General features: G+C 52.0%; 1 protein-coding gene and 1 long non-coding RNA gene across 8 annotated transcripts in view; one reads left to right on the top strand and one right to left on the bottom strand.

Annotated features, from left to right (window-relative positions):
* The window catches only part of CHRDL2 (chordin like 2), a 33351-nt gene that overhangs the window by 5420 nt on the left and 7341 nt on the right, over positions 1-20590 (top strand). For 2 of the 7 annotated variants that reach the window (XM_040489352.1, XM_040489353.1), the window contains exons 1-8: positions 4378-5059; positions 7168-7280; positions 11093-11186; positions 13183-13325; positions 15553-15646; positions 17098-17153; positions 18934-19102; positions 20043-20237. In XM_040489352.1, coding sequence (XP_040345286.1) covers positions 4948-5059; positions 7168-7280; positions 11093-11186; positions 13183-13325; positions 15553-15646; positions 17098-17153; positions 18934-19102; positions 20043-20237 — 976 coding nt within the window. In that variant the 5' untranslated portion in view covers positions 4378-4947. Of the gene's footprint in view, positions 1-4377; positions 5060-7167; positions 7281-11092; positions 11187-13182; positions 13326-15552; positions 15647-17097; positions 17154-18933; positions 19103-20042; positions 20238-20590 lie in introns of those variants that run through there. The other 5 variants (XM_040489354.1, XM_040489355.1, XM_040489357.1 and 2 more) reach the window with 3 other exon arrangements.
* Positions 162-20590, bottom strand: part of LOC121039282 (uncharacterized) — a 28402-nt gene continuing 7973 nt past the window's right edge. The window contains exons 2-5 of the long non-coding RNA XR_005794664.1: positions 18849-19080; positions 14978-15060; positions 13938-14799; positions 162-977 (exon numbers count right to left, since the gene is read on the bottom strand). This is a non-coding gene — a long non-coding RNA (uncharacterized LOC121039282). The remainder of the gene's footprint in view (positions 978-13937; positions 14800-14977; positions 15061-18848; positions 19081-20590) is intronic.

Genomic DNA, 20590 nt, shown 5'->3' with positions numbered 1-20590 from the left:
TAGCCCTCACTTCTCTGAACCCGACACCCCCTCCCTGACACTTGCTGGTAACAGAGCTGCCTTACCTGGTTTGACAGCTCTCTCATTTCAGGTCCTTCTATACTCCTGAACATCCATCATGTGCCAGAGAAGAGGAGTCAGGTTCAGAGAAGTGAGGGCCCTTTCCCTAGGTCATACAGCTTAGCTACTGAGGACCTGAGGTTTTCACTTCTGATTCCCTTAGGAGGCCTCCCCCATTGGGTGCCAGTGCCCAGAGCAGAGCTTATGTCTTAGAGGGAAGCAAGTTTGTTTGCATGAAAGGGAACTATAAATAAATAATGGCTGTGTGGGCGCAAGGGAAAAGATGTAAACTTTCTCACATTCCTGCGCAGCTGGCTCGCTCAGGTTTCTTGAGTTCTTGCAGGCTGGGGACAGGCCAGCCACAGTCCCAGGCCTCTCTCCTCACACCCCAGATCCCCTGGTCCCTTCCAGCCTCCCCTGCATCCCAGAAGCTTCTTTTTGGTTGTCTTTTCTGTTTCTTCTTGGAAGAATTCCCAATCACATTACCCACTCCTAACTATCCCCTATGAGGCCTTTATAGCATGAGAGTTTCAAAGCAGACTGTGGGATGACCTTGGATGCAACAGATTGGAAACTTTGACTTACATGTGAAGACCATGGAATCGCTCATCCCCTTACCTACCCGGGCTTCTGCCCTTTTTTACATGGTATTTGGCTTGGGAGTTTAGATGGCGAGGGCTGGAGAGGGGAGGTCAAAGGCTAGTTCCGGTTAGGTGGCAAGGTCAAAGTGCTAAGGGTCAAAGTGCTAAAAGTGCTATCTTACCACATGATGAAGTATTTTCTTTGTTAAAGAGGTTTCCAGGATTAAGGACCATCAATCACCTCCTCTTCCAGAACTTCCCCTCTCCGCTGACTCAATTCTTTCATGGCGCGTTCATTTATCGAGCACCAACTCTGTGTAGGACCTGTGCAGAGCACTGGAGACCCAAAAAGTAATGAGATGTGGTCCCTGCTCTCAAGAAGCTCACAGTTTAGTAAGGAAGAAGAATGCACTTAATAAGTACTTCAAACCCAGTGACAGGAGTTGTCACAGAGGGCTGAACTCAGTTCTGTGGGAGCCCTGAGGAAGGACTGGCAGCTGGCCTGGAAGGGTGGGGTGGCGTCACCGAAAGGGCAGCATCTAGACCGGCTTTTGAAGAATGAGAATGAGTTGGCCAAACATGGAGTTGGAGAATCACATTCCAAGTGAAGGAGACAGCATGGGAAGGCGCAGAAGTGCGAAAGAGCCTGGTGGGGTGGTGAAAGAGTGAGAGATTCAACAAGAGGAGGGGAGGCTGAAAACAAGGCCACCACGGACAGTGTTGCTGGAAAAGCAGGCAAGAGCCAGCTCATGGCAGTCTGAGGTGACATGATAAGATTTAGAGTCTATATGGTAAACGCTGTTGCCCTGAAATCAGATGGGACCAACTAAGTCCAGCGACTTTAAGTCAGTGTCAAGCTAGGGAAGAGCTTTGGCTGTGGCCTATTCAAGTGGATGCTTCGGGCAGGAAGGGGAGCTAGCACCCGGCACGTCCCAGCCACCTGCAGCGGCCTTGCGTGAACCACAGTCACCCCCACCTCTGTGCCTTTGCACGTAGCTCCTGACCTGCCTGACAGGTCCTTCCCCTCCATCTGCACCTTGTTAACCCCTCCAACATCCAGGTCAGGCATCTTTTCTGGGGGGAAGCCTTCCCCAAAGACTCTGTGCTTTCACTGTCATAGAACTTGTCACACTGTATGTACAGTTGATGCTTGAACAATGTGGGGGTTAAGGGAACCAAGCCCTTCAGAGTCAAAAACCTGCCTTTAGCTTTTGACTCACCCCAAAACTTAATAACTGGTAGCCTACTATTGACTTGAAGCCTTACCGATAACATAAGCAGTCAATCAATACATATTTTGTGTGTTATATGTATTACATATGGTAATCTTACAATAATGTCAGCTAGAGAAAAGAAAATGTTATTAAGAAAATCATAAGGAAGAGAAAATACATTTATAGTACCGCGGTGTAAAAAAATCCACATATAAGTGGACCTGTGCAGGTCAAACCTGTGTTGTTCAGGGTCAGCTGTATTATATCTATCCGTCTTCTTCATTAGGCTGTGAGCTTCTTGAGAATGGGGACTGTGTCTTACTTAGTCATGGCCCAGGCCCACAGACTTGTAGAAGCCTTGATACACAAAAGCTCAATAAATGAATGAATAGCAGGAAGTAACATTACTACACCTAATGATAATAACACTTTCTGTTTTTGTGTCAAGTGCTCCCCATTCACCTGGTTGTTCAGGCCTGAAACCTCAGTCCTACTTCTGTAGACTGTTCCTTTATCCTCCCCGCCCACATCCAGCCTGCCCCAAAGCCCGCCCACCATACCTCCTAAGTGTTCCTCAAATCTGCACTTTTGCCCGTGGGCACAGCTTCCGTCTTGGCCCAGGCCAGCATTCTCTCACAACCAGTGACTGCAACAGCCTCCCTGGTCTCTCTGCCTCCAGTTTTGCCCTCCAACTCCTCCAACCCATTCTCCACTCCTGTGGCCACACTGATAATGCTAAAAAATGCAAACCTGACCATGGGCATGCCCCGGTTTAAAACTTTTCCGTGCCTTTCTTTTGCCCTCTGGATTCTCAAGGCCCCTTGTGAGCCTCTCCCTCCCTCTCCAGCCTCCTGACCCCTTTCATCTCTGTATCCCATCCCTGAGGTCTGTGTAGGCAGAGGGGGCGTTGAGGGAATCTGGCTTGTGAGTGCGGCTAGGAGAGTGTGGGGAGCCACAGGAAACAGGGTTGGTGAAGTTGTAAATGACACCTGGGAGATGTGACCTCAGTGGCAGGTACCCTGATATTCATGCCCTAATGGCTGTCTGGGGGCTGCCCATAAAATTGTGGGAAAAAATGGAATACCATGACAAACAGACTGTTAGGGAAGTTTGGAGTCAGCACCCAGATCTGCTTTTTGTTTTTAACCTACCATTTACATTTATTTATTTTTGATAGAGAGAGACAGAGCACAAGTGGGGGAGGGGCAGACAGAGAGGGAGACACAGGATCTGAAGCAGGCTCCAGGCTCTGAGCTGTCAGCACAGAGCCCGACGCGGGGCTCAAACTCACAAACTGTGAGATCATGACCTGAGCCAAAGTCAGACGCTTAACTGACTGAGCCACCCAGGTGCCACTAACCTACCATTTAACAGAGCATCTAATACATGTCAGGCACTAGGCAAGTTGCATATATTATCTGATTTAATTCTACAATAACCCTGAGAGGTAGCCAAAACTAATCCCGTTTAACAGATATGGAAACTGAGACCTGGAGCGATTAAGTAATTTGTCTAAACTCAGGCTACAGATAAAAGCGAAATCCAGTTTGAATCCTGACCTATCTGACTCAAAAGCCAGGGTCTTTGGACTATATACACACACCTACACGCATTTTGAGGGGTAGGAAGCCTGTCCAACTTTAATTCTTCTCTATCTAAAGCCTGGAACAGGGCCAACTGTCCTTTTCCTCCACTGCTGTCTTTTCCCTGAGTTAGACATCACTGCTAGGGGCCATTAACTCCAAAAGATCCTCAAGAGCAGGCCCAGTTGCCCCCTGAGTTGGGGAGAGGAATGTGGGTACAGGTGGATGGGATGAGGTACGGTGGTGGGTGGAGAGGGGCAGCGGGGCAGGCCCAAGGGCAGGGCAGGTGGGAGAAGGCCACAGAAGATCAAGGGAGCAGATGGGAAAGGAGGGGATGTGAGAGACAAACTTGGCCTCCTTCTTCATGTTACTCACTGGCTCCCTGAACCTTATCCTAGCCCACCTTGGAAGCCCCGAGAGCTTGGGTGTGTGGCACCACCAATATATCCTAAATCATGGAAGCTTGAAATGGTCAAATCTTAGAACCACAAAATCACAGAAGCTTCATGTTCTCATGAAATGTAGGCTCTTAGAAGCACAGAATTCTCAAATCTTCAATCTTAGAAACTTGCAGTCTTAGGATTGAGAAATCACAGACTCATAAGCAGTATCTGTGCAGAAACCTTTGGAGATCAAAGTTCACCACCCCCCCTTATTTTGCAGAAGAGAAACTGAGGCTGAGAGAAGGAAGAGCAAGGCTTCCTCATTGTCACAAGGTGATTTGGTGGCAAAAGGAGTTAGAGCCTCTCCCAGCCATAAGCAAGGATGGGGGCTAAAGCCAGGACTGCAAGGATGGAAGAGGCTACAGCCTGGCCGGTCCTCTTTCCGCTTGGCTTTGGCATGGCCTTGGGGCACTCACCTCCCTGGTATAAGAGGGAGCCCCAGGCAATGCCACCCTTCCTTGTGCCTCTCACCTTGGAAGGTGTGGTTGGGTGGGGTTGTGGCCGCAGGGCCTCCTGGGGTTGAGGGACCGGCCTGCCAGGCCCCACACGTTCTCAGCCACTGCCAGGTCTGTTGGTGGGGCAACCGGCTTCCTGGCCTGGGCATGGGCTGAGCCGTTCGCTCTGTCTCCGTGCTCTGAGCAGGCGGCAAGGGGGAGGGGTGCCAACTGGCACAGGGGCCAGGCTACAGGGCCGCCCCAAGGAAGGTGGGAGTAGAGGGTTTCTTCAGCAAGGAGGCTCAGACCGAAGGCTTCTTCGAGGTTGTGTTGCAATCGGCCCCCTCCCGGGTGGGGGGAGGGGACTGAGGAAGAAAGACATTATTCAATCCTTGGAGAGTTGGGCTGGCTCTGACAAGCACCCCAGCTGGGGCTGGGTCCCGCCTTCTCTGCCAGCGGGGGCTGAGAGATAAACACAGCTCATTTGATACGGGCCAGCCTGGGCCTTGCTGGGAACGGGATCTGCTGTCTGATCCCCCCTCTACTTTAGGGAGCTGGGGAGGGGGTGGGGAGAGAACCAAGCCTTGTGCTGCTACAATCCCCAGCGGCCACTGAAGCACTCTGAGGGCATCATGACCGGGACTTCAAATCTTTGTTCCTGGAGGCCTGAGAGGCAGAGCAGGAGTCATGCAAGGAACCAGAGGGAGGCCGGTTCCAGCTTCTTACAGGGGAAACTTTCTGCAGGTTAGGAATGGCCCCTGAGCCTCTCTCCTCTGGAGGTGTGTGCCAGGGACCCGCCCCAGCACCCCCGACTTGGAGAGGGGATTTCTGCATTGCCCGAGCTGCCCCTGCTGGTGTGCTGCTTTCAGCTGTCTGTGATTCTGTGTGGTCCAATATCTAACAGGAAGACTCTAGGAAGTGGGCAGGAGGAGGTATGAAAGGCACCTTCTAGATTCTAGACCAGTAGGGAACAGGGAAAGAAAATAGAGAACAGGGTAAGGTGTTGGCTGAGGCAGAGAGAGGAGCCCCTAGGCCCTGGGATTGGGCAAAAAGCCATGGAGTGGGGAGGTGAACTGCAGAGGGCTCTGCCTGGGAGTAGAGTCCTGGATTTAAAACACTAGCTGGGGGGCGCCTGGGTGGCGCAGTCGGTTAAGCGTCCGACTTCAGCCAGGTCACGATCTCGCAGTCCGGGAGTTCGAGCCCCGCGTCGGGCTCTGGGCTGATGGCTCAGAGCCTGGAGCCTGTTTCCGATTCTGTGTCTCCCTCTCTCTGCCCCTCGCCCGTTCATGCTCTGTCTCTCTCTGTCCCAAAAATAAATAAACGTTGGGAAAAAAAAAAAAAATTAAAAAAAAAAATAATAAAATAAATAAATAAATAAATAAATAAAACACTAGCTGGATGGCCTAGACAAGTGCATCCTCAGTTTTTCCATCTAGTTTTCTCATCATTACGGTAACAACCCCATGACCCTGTTAGAGGGACACTATCATCTATTCAAGATGACCCATCTTGCAGGGTCATTGTTACCACAATTATCATAATCCTAGCGCTCGACTAAGTGTTAGGAACTGGGCTAAGTAAGCCCTTGACAAGCATCATCCAATTTAACGTCCAAAACAATAATGCCAATGAGAGAATTAAGTAATTTATGTAAAGAGAAGATAGTCAATAAATGTTGGCTCCTTTTTCCATAGCTCAATCTCATCTAATTCCACAAACCTTGGGGATGTGCTAGGCATCCCAGTTCCTCCCTAAAAGAGTTTTCCTGTAGGACTGACAGCATCCCTTCTGGGCTGTAAAAATCACCAGGTACCTGTGAGGAGGAGATTTGGCGGGGACAGGGCAAAAGGCAGCAGGGTGAGGCACGGGGCTGTGAGCCAGACCTGGAGCCCCGACCCAAGCCTAGGTGGTGATCTGGTAAGAGGTGGGGGCAGGCGGGGAGACTGATTGGCTGTGTGAAGTGAGTGAGGAAAGCAGGGTTGCAGAGATGTATCTAACCCACCTGGTGAAACAACCATTTCTCAGTCATTCCTGGAAGCATTCATCTGCATATAGACAACTGACATGCAGATCACAAAAGTAATCAACCGTAGTGCAACCATAGTAGTCTCAATGACCGTTGTTAAGGAAATTTAGGTGTCAGCTTTCTAAGAACTTTTCACTCCATAGCCCTTGTTTGCCCAGTTCAAACACTTTCCATCACAGCTTGCTGAACTGTAAGGACACAGTACAGTATGAACACAGAAAAATTGCTCTGAGTGGCTTTATTGAAAAGGTGGGTCATAGGACCCAGAGATGGTGTGTGTGTGTGTGTGTGTGTGTGTGTGTGTGTGTGTGTAGGGAGAGGCTCAGCAGTGGGAAGGGGTGGGGTGCAGAGATGTAGTAAATAAATAAGCAAAATGGGACCAAGGGAAAGGAAGCCAGTGTTATTATGAGAACAGAAGGAGCTCGGGACTGAGAGTCAGGAAGCTTGGGCTAGCATCCCTCCTTGGTGACTGACCTTAAAGGTGTAATTTATCCTCTCAGGGCCTCAGATTGTTCATCTAATAACATTTATACCACAATTTAAATCTGTAAACACTTTCACTGTCTGATCCCCCTAACTGCCCTATGAGAGAAGTGTTAAGGTTCAGAAGGGGGAAGTGACACATCCAAAGTCACACGGCAAGTGTGTGGACAAGCTAACAAACTTGGATATTCTGGGCCCCTGACTGGAGAGCACTTCTGGTGGATTCCCTTTCACCTAAGTGGTCCAGATGACGTCCTTCCTAGAGCCAGAAAGAAGAAGGGATGAAGCAGGGTCTTTGGGCTGGAGCCTCCTAGGACTGACAAAGTACTGGTTGGTTTGCCAGGCCCAGACATGTTCTGCCTTTTCCATGGGAAGAGATATTCCCCCGGTGAGAGCTGGCACCCCTACTTGGAGCCACAGGGCCTGATGTACTGCCTGCGCTGTACTTGCTCTGAGGTACGTTCCTTTGGCCACGTGACCACCTGTGACAGGTACGTCCGGGAGACCCTAGAGAAGTCACCCCAGAGAGAGGGTGGGGCCATGCTACTTCCCTAGCGAGTACGCAATACGTGGGAACAGACAGCTGTGTGCGCCTCCCAGAGATCAGTCACACCACGGGTCAGTGGCTGGGCTGGGCTGGGGACCCGGCCCCTCCATCTTTCAGCCCAGCCTTCCTTCCATGTTGGCTGCTGCCAGCCTCCTTGTGTCCCATGCAGCAGAGGACAAGAGCCTCCCTGTTCTGACCTCCCATTCCTTCCTTTCCTTGTGCTATTTCCTTCCGGCCACCTCTCTTGCTGCCCTGCCTTAGGATGTGCTCTCCCAACTCCATTGGCTCAAATACTGACTCTTTAAGGCTTCACCCAAATGCCCCCCTCACCATTAGCCTTATTATTGGATGCCTCGCCTGCAAGTGTGTCTCCTTCTTGGATGCCACATAAGATTCTCTGTCCCTTTCTCCTGATCACTGTTGGCCAAGTATAATAATTATCTGTGTCTGTCAGTTACTGCCCCTTCTACATGGGGCCCCTGAGAGCAGGTCTTCCTGGCTGCTACTCATGCCCAGTTTGGTGTCCTGCCAGAGGCTGAACAAACTGGGGCAGAGACCAGATCTTTTTGTTCACTTCTGTGTCCTTTCCCCCACCCCACCCCAGCACCCTCCACAGAGCCTTGTACTATCAACTGGGTGGAAGAAATAAGATCCCCCGGGTGGCCCAGAATTCTCAGGCCACGTATGAGGGTGGAGGGGTGAGGATGGAGGGGGAGTGATTTGGGAGGCCTGAAACACCCCTTCAGCTGCCTGGGCCCAGCCTGGTTGGTGCGATATCCTCAACAGTCTTTGTCTGGGTGCTGGTGCTTGAGGGGGACAGCGTACCTAGCTCCTACCTGGAGCCAGCCCCTTGGCATCTTTCCCTGAACAAAAGCCAAGAGAGGAATGCAGAAAGCCTATAAGGGCCTCCCTTGTTAAGACAATCCTCAAAGTGGGAGCACAGAAGAGCTTCTGAGAAGACATTGGGAGGTGGAGGGGGGTGGACCAGCCCCTCTCCTGACTCTGATCACTGGGGTCTCACTCCTCCTGGGATCTTTCCCTCTGATTCCCCACTGCTTCTACCATGTTGGCCTGAGGCAGAACACTGCTGCCAACGGAGACACGAACCCCCCCCACCTGCCCCCCCCCCCGGTTCTCCTTAGCACATCTGAGGCCAATCAGGCTTTACAAAAAGAACTTTATGAAATATAGCCAGAGAACAGAAAGAAAACCATAACAGAAAATTCCAGACATATCATGCGGTCCAGTTGACAAAGTCCAAGTTTTGTGATCCACTGGAGCTAATTTGTTTCTCCCTCCTCCGAGTTTCCCCAACCCAAGTGATCGTGCCGGTATCTCCAGAAAATATCCTGAATTCCTCTACTTCTCTCCACTGCTCCCCTTAATGAAAGCCACCTTCGATGTCTCCCTGGGCTGTTACACCAGCCTCCCAACTGGTCTCCCTGTTCCCCCTCTAAATCTGTCCTCCACACAGCAGCTAGAATGATCTTTTCTGAACATAAAACTGATCACGTTATTCCACTCTTTAAACCTTCTCACTGCACCTAAAGTAAAATTCAAATTTCCTGCTTTGGGTTCTACATGAGCTGCCTTCTGCCTCTTTCTCAGACCTCATCTCCTACCTGTGCCAATGCTTCAACCTCATTCCTACCTGGTGGTTCCTCCGCCTGAAATATGTCCCCCCAGTTGAATCTTCTCACAAATGGTCCCTTTCATCTCGCAGTTTGTCACATAAAAGTGACCTCCTTATGAGGCTTTCTTTGGTAGCTGTTTCTAAAACACTCTAACTTGATTAGCCCAAGCACATCACCCTATTTTATTATCATTATAAGTTTAACATCTGAAATGACCTTGTTCCTACTTGTTTATTTTTTGTAGTCTCTCTCCTACTCATAGGATGCAAATTCTGCGAGAGCAAAAACCATGTCGGGTTCACCGCTATGTCCCTAGAGCCTAAAAGAGGGCCTGGCCACCCGTAGTCGTGTAGTAAATCCTGAGAGAATGAATGAGTCCCCATCCCGTCCACCAGGGGCAGCTCAGCATCACGGAAGTGCAGGGACCCTGGAGACAGTGCTCACCTATTGTGTGGTCTTAGGCACTTTAACCTCTCAGACAGAGGCTCTTTTCTCATTGTGAAAGTGTGGATAGCAGTACCTACCCCTAGGATTGCTGAGCAAATAAAGTGAGATCATATATTTATATATACAAGATAAAGTCCCTACCTAGTAGCCCCTCAGTAAATGGTAGTGATGACTTTCTTGAGAGGCAGTCTGGCTGCATAGCCTTCCACCTGGTCACCTGCCGCTCAACCCCGTGCCTGTCTCTACTTTATTCCTGGCTGCATGTGGCTGATCATCTCCATCCCTTGGCTCCTCCAAGGCTGGAATCAAGAAAGAGATCCTAACTCTTCAGGTCACACAGTTCCTTGCACTCTGCCCTAGTTTCTCATCTGAGGGACTTAGTTTGCCCCTTAGTTCACCTTATTAAGCACCCATGTGTGCCAGGCGTCTAGAAGGCCCCTTTTGGAGCTCAGACCAATTCTGTGGACTCTGGGATGCCCCTTAGCACACTGATTAGTCCTTGCAATCTGGCCGTCTTGAGAAGCAGTAGCTCCAGAGGGACTGGGGTCTGGTCCAGAGTTTTCCATGGGGCAAGAGGTGCTGTCCGGGAACTCGGTGGGCAAGGGGGCTAGAAGCAAACCCGCTGACTTCACAGTGGAACAAAACTGGCTCCCTCCCTTCATCTAAGAAAGAGGCCCTCTATCCCTTCTTTTCTGGCTCTTATTTATTCACTCACTCCTTTGTTCAGACTGTAACAGGCAGTAGCCTGGAGCAAGGCCCTGAGCTAACAATTCAGAGATGAACAGACGAGGCATGACCCTTGTTTTTGGAAAAGAATTCGTGGATGAATGGACTAGACGGATGTAAATGGTCTGTGACAACATGTGGTCCAGTTGACAAAGTCCAAGATTCGTGATCCACTGGAGCTAATTCGTTTCTCCCGCCCCCGAATGCCATGACCCTTATAACAGAGGGGAGAGTAAGGTATGGGCCACCTAGGTTGGGCTGACAGACTCTGCCTGGTGAGCTGGGAAACCTCCAGAAGGGGCGGTGGCCTCTCTCTCTTTAGCTCCTCTGTTTCTGCTCATCACTCCCCCTCCCCCATTTCTCTGCCCCATCCCTTCTCTTTCATTTGCTGCCCTTGAAAAAGCATAAAGAACTTTGGGCCCCTCCTTCTCTGGTACCAGCTCCAAGGCTTTGTGCAAGGTTACCCAAACCTCCTAGAGATTCAGGGAGTGGATCGCAAAGCCCCGAGTCTTCTCCACATCAGGTTTCTAATCTTGTCCTCATCCCTGTCACCTGCCCTCCTGTGTCACATTTCTCTTGTAACCCCAAAGCTCAGGCTCAGAGGTAAAAGAATGAAGCCCCAGATGTAAAACAACAACAGTCAAGATCAATGTCAGAATAAGTCCAGCCTTTTACCTGTATTTCTCAAACACCGGGAAGGGGACACAAGGTCTGTGCAGGTCCGTGCACACTGTGGGGCACATGAGCAGGGGAAGGGGAGAGACTGGACAAATTGAGTTGATTGTTTTTGTTCCGTCACAGGCTGAAAACAAATGTAGTGTCCCACAGCTGGGATGGGGTTTTGGGAAAGGTCAGGTTCAGGTGGGAGGCAGTGGTTCTTTGGAATCAGGACCTCCCTTCCATGTCCTCTTCAGAGTGCCCATGTGAGTTGTTACCGCCTCCACTGCCCGCCTGTCCACTGCCCCCAGCCTGTGACCGAGCCGCAGCAGTGCTGTCCCCGCTGTGTGGGTAAGTGGCCTCTCTCTCTTCGGCTCCTCTGTGTTTGCTCATCACCCTCTCTCTCTGCTTCTCTGCCCCATCCATTCTCCCCCTTGCCTGCTGACCCCATCCCAATGCAGGCCTCTAGCTAAGAGGCGCCTTTGGCATGAGAGGGGGCAGTCTCTACTGTCAGAGGTGTTGAGATGACAAAGGTATTCAGAGGAAGAAACATCCCAATCCCCACGGAGGGCTGGGGTAGCAGCAAATTTCTCATTCTTAAGTAGCTGGGCTTGGCAGAAGGAGGGAGAAAATGTGGAAAGTGGCTGAAGGTAACAGGGGCGTGCTTGGCCTGTGGACGGCACACTTGGGCTCCAATCTCTCTCTGGTTGGCCGGAGCTGGAGGGGGTGGACATGCCCTGTGTAAGTGGGGGTGAGTAAGCAGGGGCCCAGAAGCCCTGGAGGGAGATGCCAGGAGTCCCATCCTGGGGCTGGGAATGACTACAGGAGTTGGAGTACATGTATTTGGAGATTTCTCCCAGTGCCGAGGTTCAGGGACCCTATGTGTCTTGATGCTAAATGCTTATGATTCTATGATTTTAAGATTCTAAGAGCCTCTGAGACTGGGATTCTAGGAAGTGAAGGTAAAAGAGAGAAGAGGAGAGGTGGTCTGAGCAGGAACTGGCATTACCAAGTGTATATGTAACCACGTGGCCAATGAGGGGCAGCCAGTGGGGAGACCAACATAATGGTAGGGAGATACTGAGAGGAGAATTAATGCTTAGAAGCATCAGGAAGGTGATAAAAGAGGGCTCCAGACTATGGTCTCCGGCTCTGGAACCAGGGCTCTCCTGGTGAGCTGGGGACCCGTGTGGAGTATGTGTGCAAAGGGGCTCATTTTCCATGCAGAACCCCAGTAGAGATCTGACCATGGCTCTGGCTCGGGTCACAGATGTTCCTGGCTCTCGGTCCCCTTGGGGAGTAGGGGCTCTGAGCTTCATCCTGTCCCATGAGGGCCTCCTCCATGGCAGAGGCTCACTCCAGGAGTCCTTACCTCTCCTTGCTGATTTTGTGCATTGGCTCCTTCCTTCTTACATGCTCCTCTCTCCCTCTCCGTGCCCTGCCCCTTTGCCCACCTGGCTGTACATGTTCCTCATAACTCAGCTCAGCCATCAGCTCCTTTGGAAAGCCCTCCCTGCCCAACCCCCCACCCCACCCCCCCCCCGGCCGAGTTAGGGGCTCCTTCTCTGTGCTGCCATGACTTCTGTGCTGCCCTTACTTCTACAGCAGCACTGCTCGTAGGGTATTTCTCTAACCCCTCAGAATGTGAGAGTCCTGCTGGGAGGGGCTGGGTCTTACCCAGCACTCCTATTCCTAATGCCTAGCCTGGTGCCTGCTACAGAGAAGGTGCTTGGTAAAGGTGTCTTGAGGGAATGAGTGGGTACTCTCAGGAATGGAGACTTATCCTGCTACCTGGCAGGATGAGGACTGGCTAGTTGGCAGGTGCTGACAAGTGGGGCTATGGTGGCCAGTGAATGACAGGAGCTTACACCAAGCACAGGGATAGTCTAGATCATTCCAGCTGACTCTACTAGGATATAACTCTGTGTGGGGCCTCGTTTTGTTCACTGCTGTATCCCCACCACCTAGGACAGTGCCTGGCACTAGAGGGGACTCATGGATATGCTCATTGAATGTTAAGGGAACTAATGCAGGTCCCCACTGAGTGGGGCTTTGTGGAGCTGAGGCTTCTGGCACTTGTCAGGGCCAGCTCAGACACTGAGGGGCTGAAAGGCCTTGGTGGGGACCCAGCAGAGGGAGCAACATGGTCAGATGTAGTTATCAGTGAGACCTCTCAATTAGCTAATATGGGGACTGGCTGGCAGGGCTGAAGCCAGAGCTTGGTTTAAATGCCAAGACAGGATAAGATGCGAAATCTTCGGAAAAGTGGCCAGTGAATTTTGACAAAGCTTTTGGAGTAATGTGAAACCTCAACTTTTTCTTCTTCCTGCCCCGCCTCCACTTGAAGAACCTCACACCCCCTCTGGGCTCCGGGCCCCCCCAAAGTACTGTCAGCACAATGGGACCATGTACCAACACGGAGAGATCTTCAGTGCCCACGAGCTGCTCCCTTCCCGCCTGCCCAACCAGTGTGTCCTCTGCAGCTGTACCGTAAGACCTTCCGCCTTCTTGTGAGCACAGGCTGGCACAGATCGGCCGGCAAAGCGTAATGGTGTGGTATGGTGGGGGAGAGGGGGGGGATTGTTCCTCTCTGGTCAAAGCAAAGTGAGAGTGAACGGGCTCAGCGGGGAGGGAATCTCTGGGGTTTGGAATCTCTGGGCTTCCGCATCCTCCGCACGGTTACCACAGTTACCTCGTACTGACATTTGCCCATTTCTGTTTCCCCCAGTAACTCTACACTCCTCAAATAGAGGGAGCATACCCAATTCGTTGTGTCCTCTGCTCCTACCAGCCCAGGGCCTGGTACACAGATGTGTATAATGATTGTTGAATGAATAAGTGAATGAGTGAATGATCAGCCCTGGGGTACGGAGACAGGGTCAGACTGCTTGTTGCAAATAGATTTAATCTGAAGTTGCTTATACTCCACCTGCTGGGGTCAGGGTTGGGCCTGGGGACAGGCAGAACTGACCCTGCAGTGTTATCAGGGGACAGAGACTAAAGCCAAGCGGGGCCAGATCTGGAAAGTCTTCACCCTTCCCCTTGGGCTTAAGTGTGGCCCTGCTATAGGTTTACAGGTGGCTTTCGCCATGGCATTCTTACCCTGGAGTTTAACTCATCTGTGCATTGGTCGGAGAAACTCCTGCTCTCCTGATTTCCATACTGTCTGCTCATCAAACTTCTCTGGGCCTCACTTCCTTCCAGTGTGGGAGGGAGTCTGACCAGGTGATCACCAACGTCCTGTTTAAAATAATAATCTGATTTAGCAGTGACACAAGAGTAAGAGGCCTAGATTAGACGTCAGACACCCATGTTTGAGCTCCAGCTCTGCCACGGTTCCCTGTGTGACCTTGATCTAGTCACTTCCCTGGGGCCTGTGTCCCCATCCATCTTTTCAGGGACAGGATCCTATCAGTCTGAGATTCAGAATCTTAAAGTATCTGTGCTGCAGAGCAAACAACTTACAAATGACAAAGAGTGACCACTTATAAATCAACCTAGAGAGCAATTATTTTTGTAGGGCTTGAGCCTCTTCCAGAGGTCTGATACATTATACCTGCTGGTTCATGGGAATGCCTTGTGTTTATAAACAGTACCCCAAAGACCCTAGGAAAAGGATATTACGGTACTTATTTTCAGATGAGGAAACTGAGGCTCAGATCAGTTAAGCAACTTGCCTGAAATCACACAGCTAATTAAGTGGCAGAGCCAGAATTCAGATGTAGGGCCACATGACTCCAAAATTCATGTTCCTTTCCCCGTGCTGTGCTGCTTCCTGTAAAGGGACAAGGGCCTGGATGAGGAGGAGTCTGTGGAAAGAGACAGAAGTGATGGCATGGCCTTAGGGTGGTGAGAACATTCTTTTGATTCCTTGTCCCTTCTCCTTGGATACTTGGATCTCCCCTTCTTTCTTCTCCTCCTTGTTTAAATGGGACTGGCTTGACTCCTGGCCTCCTGAGGCTCACTGGAAAAGGAATAGGGAAAGGACTCAAGGTAATATCACTTCCTCCCAGGTACATCATGCCTTCCAGTTTAAGAAGGGTTTTCACAACCATTCCCTCACTTGATCTTCACAACCCAGATGGGAGTGTCCCCATTTCACAGAGGAGGAAATTGAGGCCCAGAGAAGAAAAGTGACTCACCACAGGTCATCTGGCTTCTGATTCCCAGAAGGCTCTTTCCTCTACAGTGTTGCCTCTCTAGGCTGGGTCCTGAAGCTGGGGACCTAGGGTTTTCAGTCAGAGCAAGATGATCCCAGGATGTATCCCACTGATCCCCCTCCTCTCTGCTGGGCCCCCTGTTCCAGGTCAGGGGGAAGGGTGTTGACTTCAGCCCGCAGGCTGGGCTCTAATCCATTCTGCTGGGTTGCATCTCTGACTTCAGGCAGTTCAGGCAGCTCTCCAGGCTCTCCACTTCTATAGGATGGAAGAATCCCACCTCCCCAGCTTGCTGTGAGAGCCTAGGCAGAGACAGGGTCTGAAAGCACTTTACAAGCTGAAGGATGAATGCTAACTAACGCGGGGCCAGGGGAGGGGGAGGGATTGGTTGGGTATAGGGGATCCTTCCTCTGAGTTGGCTGGGCCTTGCCCAGGATGCTTGGCTGCTCCCTCCCACCCCCACCTCAGGGGACACCTCAAGGCAATTTGCCCTCAGGGCAGGGGGGCTCTCCTCACCCCAAGGCTGCCCCTCATCACTCATCTCCTATTTGCTCTGTCAGGAGGGCCAGATCTACTGTGGTCTCATGACCTGCCCAGAACCAGGCTGCCCCGCACCCCTCCCGCTGCCTGCATCCTGCTGCCAGATGTGCAAAGGTGAGTCTGTCCCTAGGTCTGGCAATGCCCACCCCCCCCACCCCAGGGACCTCGCCACGGACTGTTAGAGGTGGAGAAACCTCAGCTAGGGAAGGACAAATGGCTTGAGCAGAGTGAAGTGCACAGATGGTCAGACTGTTCCCTGTGGGTTGGGTTAGTCCAGGAAAGCTTCCTGGAGGAGACAGGACTGGGGGAAGGGAGTACTTCACAGTAGAATGCTTCCCCAGATGTTGGCATTGTGGAAGGGCACTGGACAGGTGACTCCAGTTTAGTCCTGGTTCTTCCAGCAAATTCCTACAGATCCCTGTTCCTCTTTGAGCCTCAGCTATGTCATGTGTGCACTGAGAGGTTGGCCTCAGTGATTTATTTATTTATTTATTTACTATTTAAAAAAAAATTTTTTTGGGGGGGGGCGCCTGGGGGGCGCAGTCGGTTGAGCGTCCGACTTCAGCCAGGTCACGATCTCGCGGTCCGGGAGTTCGAGCCCCGCGTCGGGCTCTGGGCTGATTGATGGCTCAGAGCCTGGAGCCTGTTTCCGATTCTGTGTCTCCCTCTCTCTCTGCCCCTCCCCCGTTCATGCTCTGTCTCTCTCTGTCCCAAAAATAAATAAACGTTGAAAAAAAAAATTAAAAAAAAAAAAAAAGAGAAAAAAAAATTTTTTTTAATTTTATTTATTATTGAGAGACAGAACATGAGCATGGGAGGGGCAGAGAGAGGAGACACAGAATCCAAAGCAGGCTCCAGGCTCTGAGCTGCCAGTACAGACCCTGACGCAGGGCTCGAACCCACAAACTGCAAGATCATGACCTGAGTCGAAGTCAGATGCTTAACCGACTGAGCCACCCAGGCGCCCCTGGCCTCAGTGATTTCTAAGGGACTGTCTAATTCCAGGGTTCTTGGTCTTTGAACCAAGAATGCTTGGAAGGAGCCGGACCATGTGTGAGGCAGGGGCTAGAGAGAGAGAATCCCACTCGGGGCCTTGTGTGCTGGCACCCCGGGGTGAGTGGGAGACAGAGCTCTAGGGTGTTTCAACTAGGACACAGGGGACTGGAGGCGGGTACCTGGGAGGGTATAGTATAGACCAAGGCCTGGTGACTTCATATGTGGCTGGATACGGTGGCTCCCCAGGGGACTGCAGCTAAGCAGGCTCTAGGGATGGGATTCTGGGCCCTTGGGTCACCCATGATACGCACTGAACAAGAATGTCTGGCCCAGCCAAGAGGGAGTGTAGGGAAACGGAGGCAACAACCCAGTGTAGGGAATTTGTCAAGCCAACGGTGAAAAGCAGCTGTAACTAGAAGTGGGAATAAGTCCCCACTGGGGCAGAGGGCCCTGCCAGTGCATAAGGACTGCAGAAGTGTCACTAGGCCTGGGAGGTTGAAGGCCTGCAGGGCCCCTATCAGCAAGGCTTAGCAGGTGGAGGTTGACCCAACTTCCCTTTGGGTTTCCAGATGAGTCAAGTAAGAAATCAGCTGAAGAGGACACCACACAGTCACACCGTGGGGCGGTGAGTGCACAGCTTTACTGACAGGCTAGGGACAGGTGGTGAGGGGGGCTGGTATCCAGGGCCTAAATGCCATGACTCTGGAGCAGACAACACCAGTTGTTGTCCTCATTTCTGTTTTTGTCCCCTAGGTCAGCTCCATGCCCTCCACCACGTCCCAGCCCCTCTCCCTAGCCTCCCATCATGGCTGGTGGGTCAGCAGGGGCTGGGAACAAGTGCCATGCAGGGCAAGAGCAGGCTCTAAACTTCCCAGCTTCTCTCCTGAGAAACATTCTGACACTGACACTGTTCCATCTGGAGCCCGTATCTGTCCTTAGTTCAGCCTGCCTGTGGGCAGCACGTTCCCCAGAGAATGTGGCCTCTGTCCTGGCCCAGCCTTCCCCACCCAGCTCCTGTGGTACTGGTGCTTTGTCTGGGGGTTACCTCTCTGTCCTCCCCTCTGTCTTGGCCCCTCTCCGTCTTAGTCTAGAGTTAGGATGGGCTAAACTTTCCAGCTTTCTCTGGTCAGAGAGGAAAGAGGTATGAGGATGGGCTTACACACCGACTCAAGTCACCATCCACCCTCTGTGTTATGTCTACAATGTAAACAACTTCACCTCCTTTAGCCTGGGTCTCCTGGATCCCGGGGGACGGGAGGCTGACCTCCCCTGCTCAGGGACTCCCCAGGGGTCTGGCCTATGAGCTCTCCCTTCTCCTCTGCTGGCTCATCCTCCCTTCTCAGGCTGGGCCTTTTCAGGTGGAGCGGGGCTCTGTGCCGCAGAGCCTGAGCCAGGCCATCTCCTCGCCATCCCACCCTCTCCCTAGGAGGCAGCGTGCTAAGCAAAGCCCACCCAGGCTTAGTTCCAGGCCCTGAGCAGCTCCTTACTGGATGACGTGAGCAGGTCCCATTAGAGGGTTGAGCTTTTCAATTCCTTCTTGCTACTGTTCCACTTGACAAGCATTTCCTGGAAGCCTCCTATGTGCCTGGGCCTGTGCTGGGGCCTGAGACGGTTTCCTGGGAGCTCCTGTGGGCTCCGTCGGGCCATCAAAAGGCTGACTCAGACACTGTATGGGGCAGGAAGGGGCTGTAGAAGAAGGACTATGAGTGACTTGGTATTGGTGAGGTGGGTGATAAGCCCACCTGCTCCTACCCCTTGACCTCGAGCGCCGAATCCTCTTAACTAGGAGCTGTGATGCGCTTGACCCGTTACACTGCCCTCACCCCGTACCCTTTGCTATCACTGCTAGCCCTGCCAAGACCTGGTCCGGAAGGGCAGGGTTTCATGATCTTTTATTCCAGGGGCTCAAGAAAGGGGGCTCTGGAGACTTGGTCTCCAGATGGGACCTGTTCTTAGTCTTCCTGCCCTGTGGGATTCTGGGGCCTGGTGGGACCTTCAGAGGCCCATCCCCTTATCCCATCACCTAAATCTTCTCAAGGAATTTCCTGTCATCCTCACTACAGACCTGTAGTTTCTAAGTTTCCCAGGTTCCTAATTGCTGTGTCTCCCAGGTCAAGACCTCAGTACCCCTCTGTTCACCCCAGCCCCAAGGCCCTGGCTCTGATAGTCCTGAGAAGGGGTTGGTGGAGACTGGGTTTCCAAACCACTGTCCTCTGAGAGTTTTCAAATATCCATTGTCTGAAAACATCTTAGACCCCATCCAGATCTTTCTATCCCTAGCCTGTACCTCTCTTTACTAGGAAGTCATGCTGGTTTCTACCTGCAGGCCTCACTGCAGCTCTGTCTTGCGGCTCTTCTGCTGACAATGGCCCATCAGTGATCTTCATCCTTCCTGCCATTTGCAGAGACATTCCCAGGATCCGTGTTCAGGGGACAATGGAAGAAAGAGGGTCCTGGGCACCCCAGCTCCCACTGGCCTCAGTGCTCCTCTGGGCTTCATCCCTCGCCACTTCCGACCAAAGGGGGCAGGCAGCACAACAGTCAAGATTGTCCTGAAGGAGAAACATAAGAAAGGTGAGGACGGAACCTCCTCTGATCCCTGAGGTGGGAAAAGGGGGCCCCGACTGCTCCCACCTCCCACCCCCGCACCCCCACCCCCCACTCAGTGGTCCCCTGGTCTCAACTTGGCCATGAGCTTGTGGATTCACAAAATATCAAAACTGAAGGTGTCCTTAAGGGCATCAGGTCTAAGCCCCCATTTCACAGATGAGGACCCTGAAGTTCAGAGTACTGAGTGAGAGCCAGAACCAGTCCTAGAACCAGAACTATGGGTCAACACAACAATATTTTTTGAGCCTCTGCCATGTCTTTGCTGGGAATTGAGGGGCACAGAACAGAGAGATGAAAAATGGTCCCTGTCCTCGAGGGGCTCCAGACATGCAAATAAATTAATATAAGGAAGTGGAGAGGGAAAGTTTTTGACAAAGAAAGGAGGGAGCAGAGCTAGGCTGCAGCAAGATGGTCAGGATGCAGCAGGGAAGGAGGCCAAGTGGGCAGCAGAGGGGGAGGAAAGCAGGCTTACTGCAGGGGGACGCCCCCCCCCCCCCCCGCCCCAGACCGGTGGAGCAGGAGGAGCTGCTGTCCCAGCCCCTTTTGTACAGATGGGACACTGAGGCTAAGAAAGGGGAAGGGACCTGCCAGAGCTCACACAGCCAGGTAAGTGTCCGAACTTGATTTCAGCTCTCCTCCCACCAGACATGCTGTGACGGGCAGGGGGAGTACTCTCCCTCTTCAGCAAGAACTTTCTGGGCACGTGTCAGCTCTGAGTGCTGAAACAGGGGAGAAATCAGGGACAGGGGGCCAGGTCTGCAGCTGGCCTCAGCTTTACAAGCAGTGTGGCTGGGCCAGACTGGTGGAGCAGGGGGATCCCCAAGGCCCAGCCCCCACCCATCACTGGACTCTGGCCCAGGTCTGAGGCACTGACCCTCCTCCCTTCCTGCCCTCCTTGGCCTAGCCTGCGTGCACAGTGGGAAGACATACTCCCATGGGGAGGTGTGGCACCCAGCTTTCCGCTCCTTTGGACCCCTGCCCTGCATCTTGTGCACCTGTCAGGATGGCCGCCAGGACTGCCAGCGGGTGACCTGCCCCACTGAGTATCCCTGCCATCACCCTGAGAAAGTGGCCGGAAAGTGCTGCAAGATTTGCCCAGGTACAAAGAGATGCTGGAGGCAGGGAGGGCACTGCCCTGAGTGGGCCCTGGGTCCCTCTCCCCAGGGCACAGATACTTGGAACATCTCCGACACAGATGGGGCAATGGACTCAGAGCCATAGGATGCAGGGTTTTTAGATGCACTCGAGTGGAAAATGCCAGACTCACAAAATATTAGACTTATGGAATATCTAATGTTATAGTGACAGATTCAGAGGCTCTCAGTCAAATACACAGAATCAAATAACGTTCTGGGTTCTTTGAAATCATAAAATCATAGGATGTTAGGACTTTTAGGAGGAATAGCCAATGTTTATTGTGCATTTACCATGAGCCAAGCAGGCATTTTACAT

This window comes from Herpailurus yagouaroundi, unplaced genomic scaffold, assembly GCF_014898765.1.
Source record: "Herpailurus yagouaroundi ecotype Mexico unplaced genomic scaffold, PumYag 180, whole genome shotgun sequence".
In the NCBI taxonomy this organism is placed as follows: Eukaryota; Metazoa; Chordata; class Mammalia; order Carnivora; family Felidae; genus Herpailurus; species Herpailurus yagouaroundi.
This window is presented reverse-complemented; position numbering and strand designations above follow the sequence as displayed.